Consider the following 19,792-nt stretch of genomic DNA (forward strand, 5'->3'; position numbering starts at 1 on the left):
GGCTGTGCCCGTGTGCCCCCACAGTGCCATCGCCCTGAGCTCCTCAGGGGGGACCTTTCCTAAACTGTCCCAGACAGGCTGCAGCCGGGAACGCCCCAGCCTGGTGTCAGTTGTGCAAACACCAGCTTCTTCGTGAAGACAAAAACGGTAGAAAGCAAGGAGCACCGCCTCGCTGGGAATGTGCCAGAATCCTGGCCGGGCATGCTGGGGGCAGGGTCCCCTTGCCACCCCTCTGCTGTGCAGGCCCAGCAGGGCACACGCGTGTCCGCTGGGCTGACGTGCAGGCACGGTGGCCTGAACCCTTGCCGCAGCTTTTACAAGCTGACAGTCTGGAGACGCGGGACGCGGCCGAGGGTGGAAGGGTGGTAATGGTAGTTTGCTTCCATGCGCCATCCCCCTCGCGTCCCCATGACGCCTGCCCCAGAAAAGCACGTGAAGACCAGTCAGCTGAAGAGATGACAGTTAGACGTATATTAGACCCTCCTGACTTCTTTCCCCTTCTTTTTTGAGTTGACATTCTGAAAGTGATACCTACACGTGGTTTAAGAAAAAGTTTTTATTTTTTTATACATTTTTTTAAAGATTTTATTTATTCGACAGAGATAGAGACAGCCAGCGAGAGAGGGAACACAAGCAGGGGGAGTGAGAGGAAGAAGCAGGCTCATAGCGGAGGAGCCTGATGTGGGGCTCAATCCCAGAACGCTGGGGTCACGCCCTGAGCCGAAGGCAGACGCTTAACCGCTGTGCCACCCAGGCGCCCCAAGAAAAAGTTAATACTATTTTTAAAACGCACCTCTCTTCATCCTGCTAAGAACCGGCACCTGCCGCAGCCTGTGACGTGCATTCCCTTAGCGGGGGTGCCAGAATCAGAGCCCCGCGAGGTGTCCCTGCTGGAGGGGGGGCTGCTGAGTCCTTCCCTCCTCTCCCCCCACCCCTGCAGATTACCAGCTGAGCAGTGCCGAGCTCTCCTCCCTCCCAACCTTCAGCTCGCCCGGGGGGCTGTCGCTAGGCAGCGTCACCGCCTGGCCGCAGCCCGCGCAACAGCCCCAGCCGCCGCAGCCGCCCCAGCCGCCGCAGCCGCAGCCCCAGCCGCAGCCCCAGCCGCAGCCCCATCTGGTCCCCGTGTCTCTCAGCAGCCTGATGTGAGTCCCAGGGCACCGCGGCGGGAGGCTCGGGGAAGGCAGAGTGGAGGGTGGGGAGAGGAGGCTCCTGTTGGGAGCCGGGTGGCCCCCTGGAGGTGCTTGGTCACCAGCAGACAGCACGGGACTTGGAACTCTGAGCAGCAGCCTGGGAGACCCCCCTGGAGCCCCTCCCCAGCCAGCCCGAATCACCAGGATGCCGTGGGTGATGGGACAGAAAGAACTAACGTGGCTCCTTCCCTTTTTGCCCCTCTTCTTCCCTCACTTGGCCCCTCTCCTCCTGGCTCCTCTGTGTCCGTGTCCCTCCCCGCCCCACCTCCTCCCTGTCCCTCCTGTGTGCCGCACCTTCTCTGCTTCTGCCCTGGTGCCCAGCCCGGGCAGCCCTCTGCCCCACGTGGGGGCCGCCCTGACTGTCACCACCCACCCCCACATCAGCATCAAGTCAGAGCCGGTGTCCCCCAGCCGGGAGCGCAGCCCTGCGCCACCCCCTCCAGCTGTGTTCCCGGCCGCCCGCCCGGAGCCTGGTGATGGCCTCAGCAGCCCTGCCAGCGGCTCCTACGAGACCGGGGACCGGGACGACGGACGGGGGGACTTCGGGCCCACGCTGGGCCTGCTGCGCCCAGCCCAGGAGCCTGAGGCTGAGGGCCCCGCTGTGAAGAGGATGCGGCTTGACACCTGGGTACTGTAGCCTGTAGCGCCACCCCTCCCGCCTGCCGGTGTGTGCTGCACCCCGGGACTGCCCCCCCACCCCCCACCTGGGCGGCCTCCAGGCCCTCTCTGCCCCACCGCAGGCCAGTCTGCCCCGCCGGCACCCTCAGAGCCGGCCTGCCCCCAGGGTTCTGGCCCTGCGGTGAGAGGGGAGTGGGGGGCGCCTAGCCCGTGGCCGGGGCCCTGACACCCCGCTCTCCATCTCCTCTCTCTGCAGACATTAAAGTGACGATTCCCACTCCCCTCCTCTCAGCCTCCCTGACGAAGAGTTGACAATCTCACCGCCCACCCCTCCCCGCCCTGGGCTCCTCCCGCTCGACCCCCACTTCCTTTTGTGCTCCGTGTCCTGTTGACGGTTACATTTGTGTATAATTATTATATTATTATTATTATTATTATATTTTTTTTAATTTGGATTCTCGCTTTGGAGAGGAGGACGCTCCCGTCCCCTCTTTCTGCACCCCCTGCCATTTTCCTGGCTGGGGGGGCTGTTTTTTGCGGGCAGGGGGGGACACTTTGCACGTTGTACACATATGCTGCAGGAGGGGGTGGGGAGCCTGATAGGCCTTTGGGACAGGACAGGTGCAAGCCCTGCATGCGGAGCCCTCCCACCCCATCCCCCAGATAGAGGGAAATAACCAAACAACCTACCAAGCAACAAAACCCCTTACAATAGACTGAAACCCCGAAGTCGGCTTGATGGGCGGGTTCGTGTTCTGGGGGAAGTGAGGCACAGGTTCTGAGAGGGTCTCTGCGTCTGGGCTGCTCCCGTGGTCACAGGCTCTTGGGGTGAAATACCCAAGCCTGGCCCCCTGAGGCCCCTGAGGCCCCTGCGCACACAGCACTCTCACGGATTCTTGCGTGAGCTGCACCCCAAGGTGTGGGGGTGCCAGCCAAGCTTCTGGGCTGGGAAGGCTGCCTGGGATTCTGAGGCTGGGGGCAGGGTTTGAGGTGGGGGCCCCTCAGAAGCACATTTGGAGAGAGAGACGGAGAGCCACGAGGAGGGGCCGAGAGCACGGTGAGGGGTGAATCAGGGCCCCCTTCCTTCCCTCGCAGTGTCTCTAAGATATACAGTGCAATAGCTCCCTGTCCCTCGGCTGACACCAGCCCCAGAAAGCAGGCTACAGAGTGCAGGGGGACGGGGAGGGGAGACAGCCCCAGGGAGGTAGCTGAGCAGGCCCGGAGCCCTGGAGTCCAGGGGCAAGCGTGAGTGGGGGCTCGCTCTTCCTTGCACGGACACATCCCCGCAGGAGGGACACGGGGGTGGCACGAGGGTGGGAGGCCCGAGGGTGGGAGGCCCGTCTGCCTCCTTTCCCCCTGGGCCTTCCCCAGCCCCCTCCCAGCTCCTCCCGCCCCTGACCCCACCTTCCTGCTCCGGGCGTCCCCCTGGTCGGCTACCTCCTGTCCCAACACCCCCAGCCGCAGCCCACCTTCCCTCTTGGCTACTGTAATTGTAAATAGCAACCTTTGGAAAACGTTAGCAGTGTAACAGTCCAGGAAACTGGGTTTTTTTGTTGTTGTTGTATTGATATGAAATGAGATTCTATTTTTGTCAAAGTATATTGTAATAATAATGACTCAAGCGGCCGTACTGTACAGATGACACTCTTCTGCTGTTGTTCTTGCCCCCTTCCCGCCCCTCCACACCCCTCTCTGCTGCCACCCGTGGGGTCTGGGACTTCAGGCTGGACCACAGATCAAACTGGAGGGGGCAGGCCCCCAGCCTGCCATCCGGAGGGGTCTGGCCGGAGCGGGCAGGTGGCATGTGCAGGCCGACGGGGGTCTGCCCCAGCCCTTCACCTGCACCCAGCTCGCTCCCTGGGGGTGTCGCCCCACTGGGACAGTAGACAGTAGACAAGGCCCAGCTTAGCGGTCCTGCCTCTGTGACCCAGCCGCTCGCAGTATTCCGACACTTGACGCAGGTTAGGAGCCAGAGGCAGGGGTGTGTGAGACCACACGTGTCCCCGAGCATGCTTATGAGGGCATCCGCTATTTGTGTGTGTGTCTGAGCCCGTCGGGGCCTATGCACGAATCTGTGTGAGTCGAGCTCCGAGGGCATGTCCTTGTGTGCGTGCCTGGGTGTTTGCGGAGGGACCGGTGGCCGTTGTGCTGCACAACCCTGGCTTCCAGCTCCACGCCCCTCCGGCTTGGTGCCTGCCGCCATCCCTGCCCCTGCCCCAGCCCACCCTCTGCTTTGACAGGTTTGGACCACAGTTGGGGTCTGGCAGTTGCCCCCTTTGCTTCTCCCTGGGACCCTGCCTCTCCTGGGCTCCACACACAAGGGGCTACCCGGTCCCCGGTCCTTTGCACACACGCAGCCCCCCTTCCTGCTCTTCCCCTACCCCAGTCCTGCTTTCAGGGTGACACTCGTGTTCCTACTCCTTCTTGAAGCTTTTTTGTCTGGGCCGTGATCCTTCCTTACTCAGAGTTTAAGCCCCACCTGCTGATTGGGCACACAGCATGTCCCAGCCTGCTTGGCGGGTTCCTAGAGGGAGTTCCAGTCGAGGAGACTTGATCAGGGCCTTGAAGTTCGCCAGGGTATAGTCTTGCGCTCGCCTGCGTCCCCAGCGCCTTGCCCAGTGTCGGCCGCACGATGCTGAATGGGTGTGTGATGGGTGCTCAACAAAGCTCGAGTGACTGCTTTCCCTTCTCAGGCTGTTCTGCCAGCAGTCCGCCCACCTTTGGAAGCTGGCTTGGCCACCACTAGACACGCGGTGGGGACACAAGCCGCTGCGGTTCACGGTGCAATATTCACCAGTTTTGCCCTCTGCCTTCGAATGGCAAACCTGGCTTTTGATTACCGTGTGTGTGTGTGTGTGTGTGTGTGTGTCTGTCTGTCTGTCTGTCTGTCTGTCTTCTCTCTCCCTGGGGACAGGGGGGTGGGTCTGTGAATATGTGACTTTTCTGCAATTCAGTATCCCAAGGTTTCTCTTGGGGGTAGGGGCTCCTGGCTGGCCAGACGCATGGGTCCCTGGGAACCCAGACCTCAAGGCGGGGTGGGGGGGGGGCTTCATTTCTTCCTCTCACAAAGCCAAATTTGCCTCCACCTACTCCTTCCTCCTAAGAACTGGGCGTTTGCCAAAGTAATCACTGGAGTCATCCCATGCCCCTCCCCTCCCCAGCCTTCCCACAGCTTTCAGGGACAGTGGGCAAGAGGACCCTCCCATTCCACTGGGACGCACCATTTTCCCTCCCCCCGCCCCCAGCAGTGTGCTCAATGCAGCGAGACTGACCCCTGACCTTTACCCAGCCCTCCCCACCTTGGACAGGAAGGAATTCATGCACCTTCTCTTGATGATTATTTATTTGTTTGGAGAGACAGAAATGATGTAAAAGTGTATCTAGAAATATCTATATCTATATATTTTTAACTGACTCTTTGGAATCCCCTGGGGTGGGGCGGGGGTGAATTTGGGCTTTTGTGGAGGAGAGACCTGGAGCCTGGGAACTCCTGTCCTCTCCTCTGCCACCTCTGTCCACCCCCTAAGCGATGGTGGAAGGCGTGGGATCTGTGTGGGGCCAGGGGGCTGGAATGTTCTGTGGAGAATCTGGATTCTCTTTGTCTTCCCCATTCAAGCCCCAGAGGGAAGGGGGAGAGGGAGGGGAGGCCTGGAGGTGCCCCCCCAAACCCGACAATCACCCCCACTCCTGGGGCTGCTCCTGGGTCCTGGGCAGGGCGAGTCCAAGTGTGGCTGTTGATTCGTTTTCAATATTTCTTTCCGTGCTGTACGGTGATGCTTTCTTAGTATTCTACACAGTAAGAAGACAAAGTCCTCGGGATTCTTACGAGTTTTGTTTGAAAACTCTTTCACTATATTTGTTGTAAAGAGGTTTACTATTAAAAGAAAAAAAATACACGTTTCTGATACTCGGGCTTGGGTTCTGGTTTCTTTGGCGCGGTCGGTGGAGGAGAGGCCCGTGCAGTCCGAGTGTCCGCTCGGGACGGTGGGGGGGTGGGGGTGCTCCCCGATCTCAGGTGAGCATTCCCTCCAGGTGCTCTGTCCCGCGGAAAGCCGCACGGGGGGTCCTGGGGCACGAGAGGCAGAGGAGCAGCGCCCGAGGCCAGGTCAGGAGCAGGGTGACTGGCAAGAACTCGTCACGGATCCCGCCGGCGCGGCCGCAGTGACCGCCGTCCTCTTCTCCCTTCCAGGTGCTCTAATGGTGCCGGGGAGCCTCTCCCTGCTATCCGAAAGCACCCCCGAGGGCCCCCCAGCCGCCGGGGGGCAGATGAGGGGTCTGGCTCGGCCGGCTGGCGCAGGGTGTGCACAGGCGGGTGCTGGTGAAGCACAGAGGGACGTGGGGGCGGCTGCAGTGTGGGCAGTCGTGTCGTGCCCCCCACCCCCGCCGTGGAGTCGGTGCTCCCTGCTCACTGCGTGGTGGGTGCCCACGCCCGGCCTTCTCCGTCTGTGGAATGCAGCGATCTGTGCCGGCCAGCCTCCCCGTCGGGGCCACTGCGGACTGCACCCCCGGGCACCCTCAGCTGTGGTAGAAAGGAGGTGTGGGAAGGGCTTCCCACATCCTCCAGAGGAGACCCTGCACCGGCTGCCTGCGCTGGCCCCTTCCAGACAGCCTCCGGGTACCCCTGCCTGGCCCTCTCGTGGTGCTTGCTCATGGCCTTGCATGGTCCTCCCTCACACCGACGCGTGGTGGGCATGTGTGTCCAAGGGGGCCCGGGAGGCAGGAGGTGTCTGCGGCTGAGTCATGGCTTCCGCCTCCCTCCCTCCTTCTCATCATTTCGGGGGGCGGCAGGGGCCTGTTGTGTCACCGAAGCAGCTCTGAGGACAGAGGGGACAGAGTGGAGGGCTCCCATCCACAGCCTTCAGGAGAGGTCCGAGCTTCCCCAGACACTGCTATGGGCGCCCCCCACTGGCAGGACGTATGCGACGCCCACGTGTGCCTGTGAGGGGGCTTGACGCGACACCAGATCCCCAGCAGAAACCCTCTCCCTTGTCCCTGGCATCTCTGTTCCTTGGCCGGTGTGGCCTGGCTCTCCTCCTCCGCGGGCACTGCCGCCCGGTGTCCTGGCTAGGCGTTACTGATACTCCTGTCCTCTTCCCCCTCCTGGATGTACACAGCTCCCTCGCAGTCACTGAGTTGGCTCGCCGGCTCATCGGACCGGTTCTGCCCGATGGACTGTAATGGCAAGGCACGCACATCCTTCCCGAGATCAAACTGGTGCGTGACAGGCCGAGTGCTGTCCTGCTGTGGGAGGGTCACTAAGCTGCCTCCAGGTGTTAGCACAGTGGACGTCATGTGAACAGAAAATAAGCCACAGAGATTCAGCATCGCGTCTGCAATATAGCCTGTCCTCTCCTGACTGATGGGGGTCCACTCACAGCTGGACAGCCTCAAAGCCCCAATGACTGCAGCACTCCCTTAGGGGGTGCCGACATCTCTGAATGGGACGTAGTCCAGAACTGGTTTGCCCACTGGTTCTACCACTTGGCGGTTGTGTGACCGGCCGTGGGCAGTCAGTCTCCCCAGGCTGCTGTTGGGTCAGCTGTGAGCACCAGCGTCCCCTTCCCCGGTCCGCCCTCCCCACCAGGGGCGGGGGGGGCAGCTCTGCTCCTCTGACATCGCAGCGTCCAAACTCCCTGGCCTGGCTCCCAGGGCCTTCTAAGAGCCAACACAGCCTCCTGTTCGGGCTTCGTCTGTGTGTCCTGCAGCGCATCCCTGGGACCCTAGACCAGCCAGGCAGCGTGCTCCGCATCCTGACATCATTTGTATCTCTGCTCCTGCTCTCTTTACGTCTGAAGTGCAACAAACATGTCTCAAGCACCTCCTTTGTGTGAACCCCCTGGTTAGGCCCTGGACACAGAGGGGCCAGGCAGCTCACAGCTCAGGCGAGAGCCAAGTGAAGCAAGAGCTGACACTTGAGTCAGCGGTCTGCAGTAAATGTCACATAGGAAGGAGATGAGTGGACTGCGGGATCAGACTTGAGGCACACCCAAATCCAAGCTAGGAGACTCCAGGGAGGCTGCTGTGTTGGAGCTGGGTTTGAAGCCCTGAGGCGTTCCTGGGCAAACACAGACAGGGGGGACATGCCTGCTGGCAGGAAGAGCATGGGGGGGTGCGAAAGAGAATGGTGTGCTCTGGAGATCTAAGGCTGCGGTGCAGGTCAAGGGAACAGCTGAGAAAGCAGGAGGCGGAGGCCGGAGCCTCACCGTGAAGGGCCTTACTGCCACAGTTTGGGCTTTATTCTGCGGATGTTTGGTCGTCAAAGGGTTGTATGTAGAAGAGGGACTTGGTCAGATTTGTATTTCAGAAAGCTCCTGCCAGGGCAAGCTCCTTCCCACAGTGGCACGGAGGACCAGTGGGCGACCAGTGGTGGGGAACGGGGAGGCTATGGTTCGGAGGACCAGTGGAAGGAATGCAGAATCGAGGCCTGGTCAGGGTACTTTATGAGTGAGAGGGTGAATTTAACAAATATTATTATTTTTTAAAGATTTCATTTTTAAGTAATCTCTACAACCAACATGGGGCTCGAACTCACCACCCACAACCCCGAGATCAAGAGTTGCACATTCCAGCGACTGAGCCAGCCAGGCACCCCTTAATAAAGATTAAGAGGTAGAATTATAGGACTTGGAAAATGCCTGGTGAAGGCAGAGGAGGAAGGAAGGGGAGGAGGGTCAGTGGCTCTCAAACTCATGCTTGGGATTCTGACTGGGTGGTGGGGCGACAGCGCCAGGTCCGTCTGGGGAAGTGAGGTTTTGTTTCAGACTGAGTTAGAGGCACACATGCCAGCCATTCACGGCACCGGTAGACGGTCATCCTGTTCAGGCCTGCGGGGTAGATGACCCGATGCACAGCGAGGCTTTTCTGAGGAGCAAGTCATTCACGGTGTTGGTCACCCATGAGGCCGACGTCAGGACATGGCAACTCCAAGGACCATGAAGGAAGGCTGGGGGCCGGGCAGGAAGAGAGCCGCGTCTAAGCCCTGCGCTGCGCACGGGTGAGCCCTGAACTGTGTTGTGCAGGTGAGAAGAGCCACAGAGGTACTTCCTGTCTGTGATCGCCTGCCTTTACCAAAGCCTTGCCTGACTCACTAGCCTCATGCTAATCTTTTTTTTTTTTAAGGTTTTTTTTTTTTTTTTTTGTAATCTCTGTACCCAACATGGGGCTCCAACTTACCACCCTGAGGTCACCAGTCTTACGCTCCTCCGACCAAGCCGGCCAGGTGCCCCTAGCCTTGTGTTTAATCTTGAACAAAGGAGCGCTCATTGGTGCATTCTTTGGGGCATCAAGGCGGGTGGGGGATACAGGTGCTGTGCTCCCCAGGAGTGGCTACAGGGCTAGTCACGGTGGCCAGGGCGACGGGAACCTAAGGGAGATCTGGTTCTACAGGCCCAACTGCCCTTCGCACGGACACCCAGTGCAACCTTGGAGGCTGTTGGTTTTCTTTTGATAAGGGAAGATGACACTTCTCGGGGACCTGGAGGATACTCCAGAGGAACGAAAACCATTCTTGATCCGTTGTTAAGTGTTTGGTGTTAGTCCTTACTTTTGTTACTGGTACTTGTCGAAGACATGAGACTGGACGACTTATCCGGGTAACAGGTCTGCGGGCCCGACTGCTCTACGCCTGTTTCTACCTTTGAACCCCGTGCTGCCATTCAAGATTCCCACTCCTACAACTTTCCCCCCATCAAGCTTTTCCTGACTTCCCTGCCGTCCCCCCTGGCTGTGAGCAGTGTCGGGAATCAGACCCCTTCTTTAGAGTACCCATCTCATCCTACCCAAAGTGGAGGTACTGCTTCCTATTTTCTCTCTACCACGGGGCTGAAAGCTCCATTTTTTTTTTTAAATATTTTATTTATTTGACAGAGAAAAGAGCCAGCGAGAGAGGGAACACAAGCAGGGGGAGTGGGAGAGGGAGAAGCAGGCTCATAGCAGAGGAGCCTGATGTGGGGCTCGATCCCAGAACTCTGGGATCACGCCCTGAGCCGAAGGCAGACGCTTAACGACTGCACCACCCAGGCGCCCCAGAAAGCTCCTTTTAAAAATGCACTGGGTGGCTCAGTCTGTTAAGCGTCTGCCTTTGGCTCAGATCATGATCCCAGGGTCCTGGGGTCAGTCCCGCATTGGGCTCGCTTAGCGAGGTGTCTGCTTCTCCCACTCCCTGCCACTCCCCTTGCTTATTCTCTCTCCCCACACCCCCAAATGAATAAAAATCTTTTAAAAAAATAAAAATGCCCTGCCTTATCCATGTCCGTGCCTGGCTTTGTGCCCGGCACACAGTATGTGCTCAGGCCACACGAGAACGTGTGCTTTGTCAACTATGCAGGGCTACAAACCTGAAGGGTTTTTTTCCAGGGTGTGGTGACTTTCTGCAGCTTCTCCTCTACTCTGCAGCTCCTGAAGGAGCACCTGATCCAACGGGGCTGAGAAAAGGTGTGGATCCTGGGCTTAGCTACGGGTCCACTGAAGAATTCGCACTCACTGGGCTCCTATGCCCAAAAAGCTGGCTCTTGGGAGGCAGGAAGCGGAGGGTGGTATCTGACTGTCAGGCCAAGGAGGCCAGGCCAGTTCGCTGCAGCTCCTGTTCTTCTGACTCATTCCTCAGTCCCATGGGCTGAGTAACTCTTCCAGCCTTGTGATTGTGGAAACGTTTCAGGAACAGCGAGCGGATGTGAAAAGGACACAGGCGACCCCACCCGGGCTCCAAAGGGCTCCTAGTGGAGTGGCTACAGACTGCTTATTTCTGTTCGCAGACTTCAACGAACCCTTCACCGCTGGTAAACCCGAGGGCCCAAAGGCACAGGGGGCGCTGGGCTTCCCTCCACGGCGCCTCCGGCAGTCCCTGGCTGGCAGGTGCAGGGCAGATCGGCCTGGGGGCCCGGCCGTGATTGCTGCCGGACCGATCTGCATTTACCCGCCTTCGCCGCGCACTCGCTTTCACGCGCACGCAGGCCCCGCTCGGACTCCCGCGAAGTGCGCTCGCCGCCCCCGCCCCGGGAGCCGCTGCGCTCCCCGCGCAGCCGCCGCCACGTGCCCCCAAAAGCCCGAGACGCGGCCGGGCTAGCCCCGCGCAGCGGGATGTCACGCGCCCGCCGGGCCCGCCCCTGGGGACCCCGGGGCCCGGCGCCTCCCCTAAGGCGGAGGGGGCGAAGGGAGGCCAGAAGCTTTGCGGGCACACAGGAGGTGCTCAATAAATGGTCAGTGCGGCTAGTGCCCTTCACATCGCCCCGTCACCCGCCCACTCCCCCTTCCCGCCACGACGCGGCCACGAAAGCAATAGTTAATCGCTAAGCGGCGGGTGGGCCCACACACACTACTCAAGGGGCTCGTCCACACTAGCGCGGGCGCGGACAAAGACCCAAAGCTCCGCCCAGCGCCGCCACCGTGGGGCGGGAAGCGCATCTTGAGGCTCACTCGGTTGGCCACTTTGATGACGGACGGGGTCATCAGCCAACCGCAGCCGGACAAGACGCATGCGTACACAAAAGCTTGAGCCCTAGATGGGGAAAAAACACTGCTGGTGCACCACGGTGTCTGGGTCTCGCGGGGTCCTGGAGAGGGGGTTGCGCATGCGTGACCCCGGCGCCTCCGCCGCCTCCCTGCGCGATGGGAACCGAAGTGGCGCTGCCCTGGGGGCTTGCGTCGCGCGCCCCGCCACGGAGTCTCCGCGGAGCCCCGGTGCGCAGCGCAGCCGGCGGCCGTGCCCGGAGCGGACCCCGCGGGGAGGAACCCCGTCCGTCCCCGCGCGCAGAGGCCGCGGTCACGTGCCAGTTCGCCCGCTGGCGGGGTCCCTCTCGGGGACCCCCGGACGCCCCGCGCCCCGGGATGAACCAGCGGAGAAGCCCCGGAGCGCTATAGACGTTCGCAACCATTTGTCTAATCTCCAGAAATAAGCAAAATTAAGCAATATAGCGTTTAGGTCTATGTGGTAAAACGCTTTAAAAAGTCAGAGGAAGGGTAAACGGAGTTCGTTAGTAGTTAGGTTGGAGAGAGACTGGGGGCGGGATGCGGAAGGACGGGTGGGTGCTGCTGGCAGCCCTCGGGTAACTGGGTTCAGTGGTAGATTGATGGGTATTTCACTGTGGTTTCTGTATAATACATTGGATGGTTACTCTCTTGCACGTGTGGCATATGATTTAAAAATGAGGTTGGCAGGCGCCTGGGTGGCTCAGTCGGTTAAGCCTCTGACTCCTGATACCCACTCAGGTCATGTTTTCAGGGTGGTGAGATCCAGCCCCAAATGCAGCCCCTGGGCAGCGCGGAGTCTGCTTCCGTGTCTCTCAAGTAAATAAAATCTTAAGAAAAAAAAAAAAGGTGGCATCATCTCCCCTCCAAAAAAATATAGTTGGCGAAAAAGGAGAAAGCCTTCCCTATATTACGCTTGGTTCCCAGAGCACTTCTACACCTGTATGAATTGATTCTTACAACAGCCCTTCAAGATTTTATCTCCCACCTTCAAGATGAAGAAACAGAACCAAAAGCTACCTGAGGTTAGCGGGACAAAGACAGGAAAGGTGAGCGTGCGGAAAGCCAGTGGGGAACTCCAAGTGGTTAACTGTCCGGTGTGCCACGCACTGTGCCTGGGACAGAGCGCGTGGTCGGTAAGCACTTGCTGAGTGGGTGAGTGACTGGACTCTCATTACGTGGGTGTCCCGTAGTGTAGGGAGCTGCCCTGGAGGCAGGTGGGTGCCCGCACAGCAGCTGGCTGACCATTGTCAGGGTTAGGAGCACCGGAGAAGCTGTTTTCCCTCTGGGCAAAGTTTGGATGCAAGTCACCTCTAAGGCTCTGTGAGTCTGTCAGCGACTGGAGACAAGACCATATTAAGATAATAAGGTTCCCCACCGCAGTGGTGCAAGCAGTCACCAGAGAAAGGCCTGGACAAAAGACGTTTTGAAAGGAAAGCTGTTGCCAGAACAGGTGCGAGGTGTGTCGTAGGTGTGTGTACTGTTGCATGTTGTCACACGTGGCTACGGGATGCTGACCCATCCCAGCAGGAGGAATGGCAGAGCTGCTTACTGGGTAAAGCAAGGTCGTCAATGAACCTCGATTCAGAAACGCCTGTGGGGAGTGCTCAAGACAAGCCGGAGCCCACAGGAAAGAGCACTGGAGTGTGAGTTAGGAGATCCGGTTTCTAGGCCTGTCACCTTGGACAAGTCACTTAAGCTGTCTGAGCGTTTTTGCTCCTGTGTTATAGAACATCTACACGACGAGAACTGAAAGGAACCAATGCCCCAGCCCCTTCTCACATACAGTTAAGTAGATTTCCATCACTGGGACTTTGATTTCCTCTGTTGTCCCATGATACATTCCTGGTGCTGGGACTCCCATGTTGTAGTCTGTGTGCCTGTGCGGGGAGTGCGGGCTGACCCAGGTTCCTGCTCCCCGCAGTGCTGAGCACAAGAGCTCGGGTCTTTGTGCTGAATTGCACAGGATTCTGTGGTGAAGTAGGAAGTGCATTGTTTAATCTCCCTGACATCTACGTTTCCTTGTTTGTAAACGAGGCTACTTAACCTTTAAAATTCCTTTGAACTCTAGGGTTCTGTGATCCGACTGTGTTCTGTGGATTGAGAAGATTGAACTGATCTCTAAATTCCTTTCCAGCCCCGGTGTTGAGTGATTTCGTAACGCTGATTTGCAGGCAGCATCTCAGAAGCAGTGGTTGGATGGGTTCTCAAAGGGAAACTGCGGGGAATGTTGAGAACAGAAGCAACACCCGGGTGTCACCATCTGAGAAGGAGCAGCTATGGCGAGTGACCTGGAAGGATGAATCTGAGAAGCAGGAGAGAAAAACAGCGTGGCTGTGAGATTCCGATGCCCAGGGGAGCCAGGCCTGCCCGGAGCCGCCTGCTGTCTCTTGCAGTTTGAGATGAAGCTGGAAATCCAGATTTTTATTTGAAATCTCATGATTTTTAAGTGTTGAGCACCACTTCAGATTATTTTAAAACTCCGATAAAAAAAAACAAAACACCGCTCCACACCTGCCGGTCCCCAGGCCTTGACCTCTGTGGCGTGATACCCGAGGAGCTCTTCCCACCCCCGGTCCAGCTTTACTGGAAGCGTCCTGTTTCTGTCCACACCAGTGCTCTGACATCACTTCCAGGATCGGGACCCATCACTTGGCCCCGCACTGTTTTCAGACTTCAGCGCCTCCCTTTCTGCCTGCAACTCTTTCACTCTGGAAGCATGCAAAGTCTTTCCACATCCTAAAAACCCTGCCCCATTCTCCTGTGCTTCCTTTTGGGACTTTCTGGAAAGTGCTTTCTTTTCCCTTCTCCACCGAATTTCTTTACAGAATCAGTTGCATTCTGCTGCCTCTTCCTATTGTAAGTTGGCTTTGCCCCTCTGCTCAGTGCCATTTAACGTCAGCCTCCACCATCCCACTGCAGCCCTTCTGACCGGGGCAAAGGTTTCTGTGGCTAAATTCACGGAACTGCTCCAACGGGGCTTAACTCCTCACACTTGGAGATCGAGTCTTGTCCTTTTTAAAATGTTATTACCAAACCAAGAAGTGTTCCATCAGTGTTTATTGAAGCGAACGGGAATGTGTTTTCAAGACAGAAGGACAGCATCATCAGATTTGCAGAGAGATCAAAGTCTGTGTTGGACAAATGCAGGCCACTGGATTGAAGAAAAAGAGATTGCTGGCAGGTTTTGAGGGCAGTTTGCGCAGAGCTGGAAGATGTGTCGCTGTATTGTGCGGTGATTGTCCTGGGGGGGGGTGGTTACACTTCCATACAGATGATATGCACACGTTCTGTGTAGATCGCGCACTGCAGGAGTTTGGCACCGGAGGGAAGAGGCACGGAGCACGAGGTACTGGAGACATGAGCGCCACTTAGAGTCCTTGAGGTTGAGAAAGCCCTGGTGTGTTTGCAGGCAAGGTGGCCTCACCTGCAGCTCGCAACGTACTGAACGTGCGTGAGAAAGGGGATACCTGAGAGCGACCCTCAGCACTGGGAGAGAACTGACAGGTCAGCCAGTTGAAGGGACAGGAAGTGAGAAGTCTCCTCCGAAGTAGGCAGAAGGGCGAATTGTCTCCAGACTGGCGCAGTGGGCAGCGCAGGTGCGGGAGAGCCCCGTGCGTTTCAGCGATGAGATGGAAGAAAGCTCTTGTCTGCAGGCGCGGGGCCTCGCGCGGGACGGGGTCTCAGAGCCCTCACTCCCCTGGCCGCGCTCCTCCCGAGCACTGTGTTGTTTGCTGGGGCTGTGTCTTTGTCTGCCCACCCTCCTCCTCTGCTCCTTGTCAGGGCAGCGTCTGTGCCTGAGGTTGAAGCCACCTCAATGCTAGTGACTCCAGTTCTGTGTCTGTGACCGAGATGTCTCTCCGGGGCCTCCATCTGTGTGTCCAGCGTACTTCACCTGTGGCTCCGTATCTTTATGACTGAAACCAGTCATTTCTCCTTAATTCTTCGACCTGATGGTCACGATGATTTTGCAGTTGTCCAAGCCAGAGACATGTTTTCACCCCCCCACGTGTGTATGGGGGGGATCTTGTAAAGAGTAAGAACATACTTGTATTTTGGGTACTATGTTTTCTTTTTTACTTAATACTGTCATGATCATTTTATCATGTCAGTAAATGCTTTTTTACATTTTTAGTGGCTACCTAGTATTATCTCTTGCACACGCACTAAAGTCTACTACCCTGAAAATGGTTTCCTATTTTCAGGGTGCCTGGGTGGCTCAGTCGATGAAGCGTCTGCCTTCAGCTCAGGTCATGATCTCGGGGTCCTGGGATCAAGCCCCACATCGGACTCCCTGCTTAGCGGGGAGTCTGCCTCTCCCTCTGCCTGCTGCCTGCAGGTCCCCCTGCTTGTGCTCTGTCTCTCTCAAATAAATAAATCTTTAAAAATTTTTTAAAGCAAATAATTATTAGAAAAAAATTGTTTCCTTTTTTTCTATTATATACAGCACTGAACGTATCTGTACATATCTTCTATTTCCTTAGATTTAACACTTAGAACTGAAAAGAGGGGCGCCTGGGTGGCTCAGTTGTTAAAAGTCTGCCTTCGGCTCAGGTTGTGATCCCGGCCTTATGGGATCGAGCCCCACATCAGGCTCCTCTGCTGGGAGCCTGCTTCTCCCTCTCCCACTCGCCCTGCTTGTGTTCCTTCTCTCACTGGCTGTCTCTCTCTCTGTCAAATAAATAAAATCTTTAAAAAAAAAAACTGAAAAGAGGGCCAAGGAGTGTGACATTTGGAAAGCTTTTAATATATATTGCCAAATTGGCCTTCTAGAAAACTGTCCCAGGAGTATATGGTCCACTCATTGCCTGTACCTTTGCTAGCATTGGATATTATTATTTTTAGGTTTTATCTGAGCCTCAAGCTCTCAGCCCCCAACTTTCTGCCCAATCTTCCCCCATTCCCTTCTGGGTGGTCCCACAACTGCCCTGCATCCACACCTCACTTGGAAGGTAGAGGGGAAGGTGACGGCTGGTCCTCTATAGGGACGTTTCTCAGTCTTCCACTCTCTGCTTAGGCTCTGGCCCCACTTTTGCTGCTCTTGTGCACAGAGTTTGCTTTCTGGTGACTCTTTTTTTAAAGACTTTATTTATTTGACAGAGCGAGCACAAGTAGGCAAAGCGGCAGGCAGAGGGAAGAGGGAGAAGCAGACTTCCCGCTGAGCAGGGATTCCGATGTGGGGCTTGATCCCAGGACCCGAGATCATGACCTGAGCTGAAGGCAGATGCTTTACCCACTGAGCCATCCAGGCGCCCGTCTGGTGACTCTTCAGTAACTTCCTCAGTCTCCCTCTTTTCCTGACTCAATGCCTTAGGAAGGAAGCTCTTCCTTGACGCTGACCTTCCAGGAGCCGCTGTGCTGCCCTCGCCTCTGGAACCTTCATGTTCTGCCAGCACCGGCTCCGGGGAAGTGTTACTGTCTTCCCTTTCCCAACAAGCAAACACACTCAGATCTCTCCTATACCAGCAAAGAGAGTCCTGTCACCCCTCTTACCCTCTCAAACTACTGCCTTCTCTTCTCCTTCCTTTGCCATCAAACTTCTCCCAAGAGGAATCAGGAAGGGCCTGTTGGTCCTCATTTGCCTGTCTGGGTTCCAGCCCCGTCTTCTCTCCTGAAACCACAGTCTTCAGGGGCCCAAGCAGCCTCAAAGCTAGTTGGAAGGCCGAGCCTCTCCCCTCCCTTCAGTCAGTAGCTTGTGACACAGGCCATGGCCTCGCTGCCACGGTGAGGCTGTGTCCTGGTGGCTGTGTCCTGGCGGCATGGCTCTGCCCTCTCCCTGTTCTCCCGCGCCCTTGGGAGTGAGCCCATGGTTCTGTGTGCCCTCTAGGGCTCCAGGTGCTCTAACCTTCGTCTCCCCTCACTCCCCTCTTTCTGTGGGTTTTCTCACCTACTTCTGTGGTACCAGTGCCTCTCCTTTACGTCGGTGATTCAGACCCTCCCGGATGCCAGACCCAGCTTCCCAGCTGCCTGCGCGCGGCTCCACCAGGATGCGATTGCCCAGGTCCTACAAGCTGGCCAGTGGCCCCCTCCTGCTCCGCACACACGGGGATCTGCTCCCCCAAGTTTCCCATTTCAGGTCACACCAGCACCACACGCGCGCCCATGTTCACCCTGCGAGCCAGGAGCTGCCAGGCAGCACGTGTGGGCGACACGCCAGGTGCTTTCCACACGTGACCCCGTCTGCTCCTCCCGCGATGATCCTGTGAGGCCGATCGCTGTTCCCGTTCCTGCTATGACAAGACTAGTGGAGAGTGGCTGCGTGTGCGAAGGCCTCCGTGTGGTATTTCGCCGCGTCCTCTCTCCCTGCCCCTCTATGCCACCTCCAGCCGGTCCCCAGTCTCCAGTCCCCGTATCTCTGCGTGGTCACTGTGCGTCGCCCTCCGTGGGCCCACCAGCCCCTTGCGTCAGCTTTGGTGGCGTGTGCCTGGAAACGAGCGAGCCCATGTCCACGACCACGGGTTGTGTTCTAAAGCACGGTTGTGGGTGCACTGCTGCCTGTGAGTGGCGAGCCCACATGGCTCTCACGCTGGACGCGGCCTACCCCGTGAGCTTGGCTGCCAGGGCTCCCCTCTGCCGCCAGCTTTCGTCCTCCCAGCGCCCTTCGCCCTTCCTGTGCTTGAGCTCCCTCCAGCAGAGAGCGCACGCCCTGGGCGCACCTGCCCTCCCCTGCCCCGTCTGCTCTCACTCTTGCTTCCCTCTCCGGGTCCCTTCTTCCTTACCTAGCCCCCCCCCATGCGCGTCTGTTGAAAGCCCCTGACGGTTAAGATGCCGCCTCTCCCTAACCCTTCAAACCCTCCAACGACATAATTTACGTCTACTTCTCCCGACCCCCACCCTTAGGATTTTTTGCTTTTCTTTTTTTTTTTTTTTTTAAGATTTTATTTATTTATTCGGCAGAGATAGAGACAGCCAGCGAGAGAGGGAACACAAGCAGGGGGAATGGGAGAGGAAGAAGCAGGCTCATAGCGGAGGAGCCTGATGTGGGGCTCGATCCCAGAACGCCGGGATCACGCCCTGAGCCGAAGGCACAGGCTTAACTGCTGTGCCACCCAGGCGCCCCTTCTTTTCTTTATCCTGTTCGTCCTGGTGTCTGAGGTTCTGTAAACGTCTGTGTCCTTGACTCGTCTCTTACGTTCCCAGAGTCTCTGAGGGTTCGGACCGTTAGCTGTCCTTGTCCCCTTCCACACGGTCCCCCACAACCAGGCAGCGCCGGGAGGACGCGTGTGCTGTTGAGTGTCAGTTTGGCTTCAGCGCCCACGTTCCGGGGTCTGTCAGGCGAGCTGTCTCTCCCTTGACTTGCCCTCGAGGACGGAGCCTCCGGAATCTGGAGGAGACAGACGGCCGGCTTCGGACCAGCTAGGTTTGCCGCCTCCCACAGCCGCTGTCTCGGCAGCGTCGAGGCGAGGGAAGCCGTGCTTCAGGCCCGGAGGCCGCGGGTCTGGCTCAAGCCCGGCCCCCGACTTACGCGGACGGCCCGGCACGCGTGGCTCGAGCTGCCGGAGCCTCCGTGAGCGCCTACCGCACGGGGCCGCCAGGGTTCGGCACAAGGCAGGTAGGGCGGTGTCGAGAACGCGCTGGGCAGAGATCGGAGCTCAAGGACGCCAGGTGTCGTCCATCAGATACGCTCAGAGTGGGTTCTACCTGTTTCCACTTCCGTACGAATGTGTCTGCTTTCCTGGAAGTCCGTGTCGGTGCGCATGAAGTGACAGCACCTCTGGCCTCCCGCGCAGCCCACCCTGCCCGTCCGTGGGCGCCTTCCCTCGGCTCGCTCCCGGGGAGGAGGACAGTACCCGTCGTGGCCACCAGGAGGAGCCCTCGTGCCGCAGGAGTGTCGAGCGCCCGCCGGTGGCGCCTGCGCCCCTGTCCCCGCGCCCCCGTCTCCGCGCCGCAGACACCCCCTGGGGCGCACGCTCTGTGATGACACGCTGCCGTCTTGGGAGGCCGCCGCTGCCAGGTCCCCGTCCCTCCCCCGGGCACGCTTTCTACAGGAGCGGACCCTGGAGGGGCGCCGGGAGCCCCGGGACCCCAGCCCTGGCGTTGCGCGACTCCCCTCCCCTGTGAAGGGGGCCCCTCATCCCCGCCCCTGAGCCTCGGGCGTTTGCTGTAACGTGAGCCAGCCTGACAGGAACCGACACTCTCCGAACGACGAGGTGCCCGAAGGCTGCACCCGTGTCTGACCTCATGCCGTGTCATTTCTCGCTCCCGCCGTCTTTTCAGGGCCTGTTCTTCGCTCCCTCCGACCCTGGGCGTCGGGCTGGAAACTCGCGGTGCCCTCCGCCCCGGCTCACGGGAGGAGTGTGCCTGAGGCGCAGCGAGAGCGACGGGCTTCGGCGTTACCTGGACCCTCCAGAGAGAGGCCGGAGCCTCGGCAACGGGCAGAGAGGACAGAAGCAGAGTGGGGGGCGGCGGCCCGCGCGGCAGCCGGCCGCGGGCGGGGGGGGCTCCGTGCACTGCTGCTCAAGGACTAACACACGCAGGAAAGGAGCCCTGAATCTGCGGGGATGAGCGTGGGGGGGGGG

The 19,792-nt window shown here is 58.4% G+C and overlaps 1 protein-coding gene across 3 annotated transcripts in view; it reads left to right on the forward strand.

Annotated features, from left to right (window-relative positions):
* The window catches only part of MEF2D (myocyte enhancer factor 2D), a 32,908-nt gene extending 27,187 nt beyond the window's left edge, over positions 1-5,721 (forward strand). For all 3 annotated transcript variants that reach the window (XM_034667439.1, XM_034667441.1, XM_034667440.1), the window contains 3 exons: positions 941-1,142; positions 1,512-1,818; positions 2,065-5,721. In XM_034667439.1, the coding sequence (XP_034523330.1) occupies positions 941-1,142; positions 1,512-1,818; positions 2,065-2,076 (521 nt within the window). In that variant the 3' untranslated portion in view covers positions 2,077-5,721. The remainder of the gene's footprint in view (positions 1-940; positions 1,143-1,511; positions 1,819-2,064) is intronic.
* Positions 5,722-19,792: the final 14,071 nt, after the last annotated feature.

This window comes from Ailuropoda melanoleuca, chromosome 8, assembly GCF_002007445.2.
Source record: "Ailuropoda melanoleuca isolate Jingjing chromosome 8, ASM200744v2, whole genome shotgun sequence".
In the NCBI taxonomy this organism is placed as follows: Eukaryota; Metazoa; Chordata; class Mammalia; order Carnivora; family Ursidae; genus Ailuropoda; species Ailuropoda melanoleuca.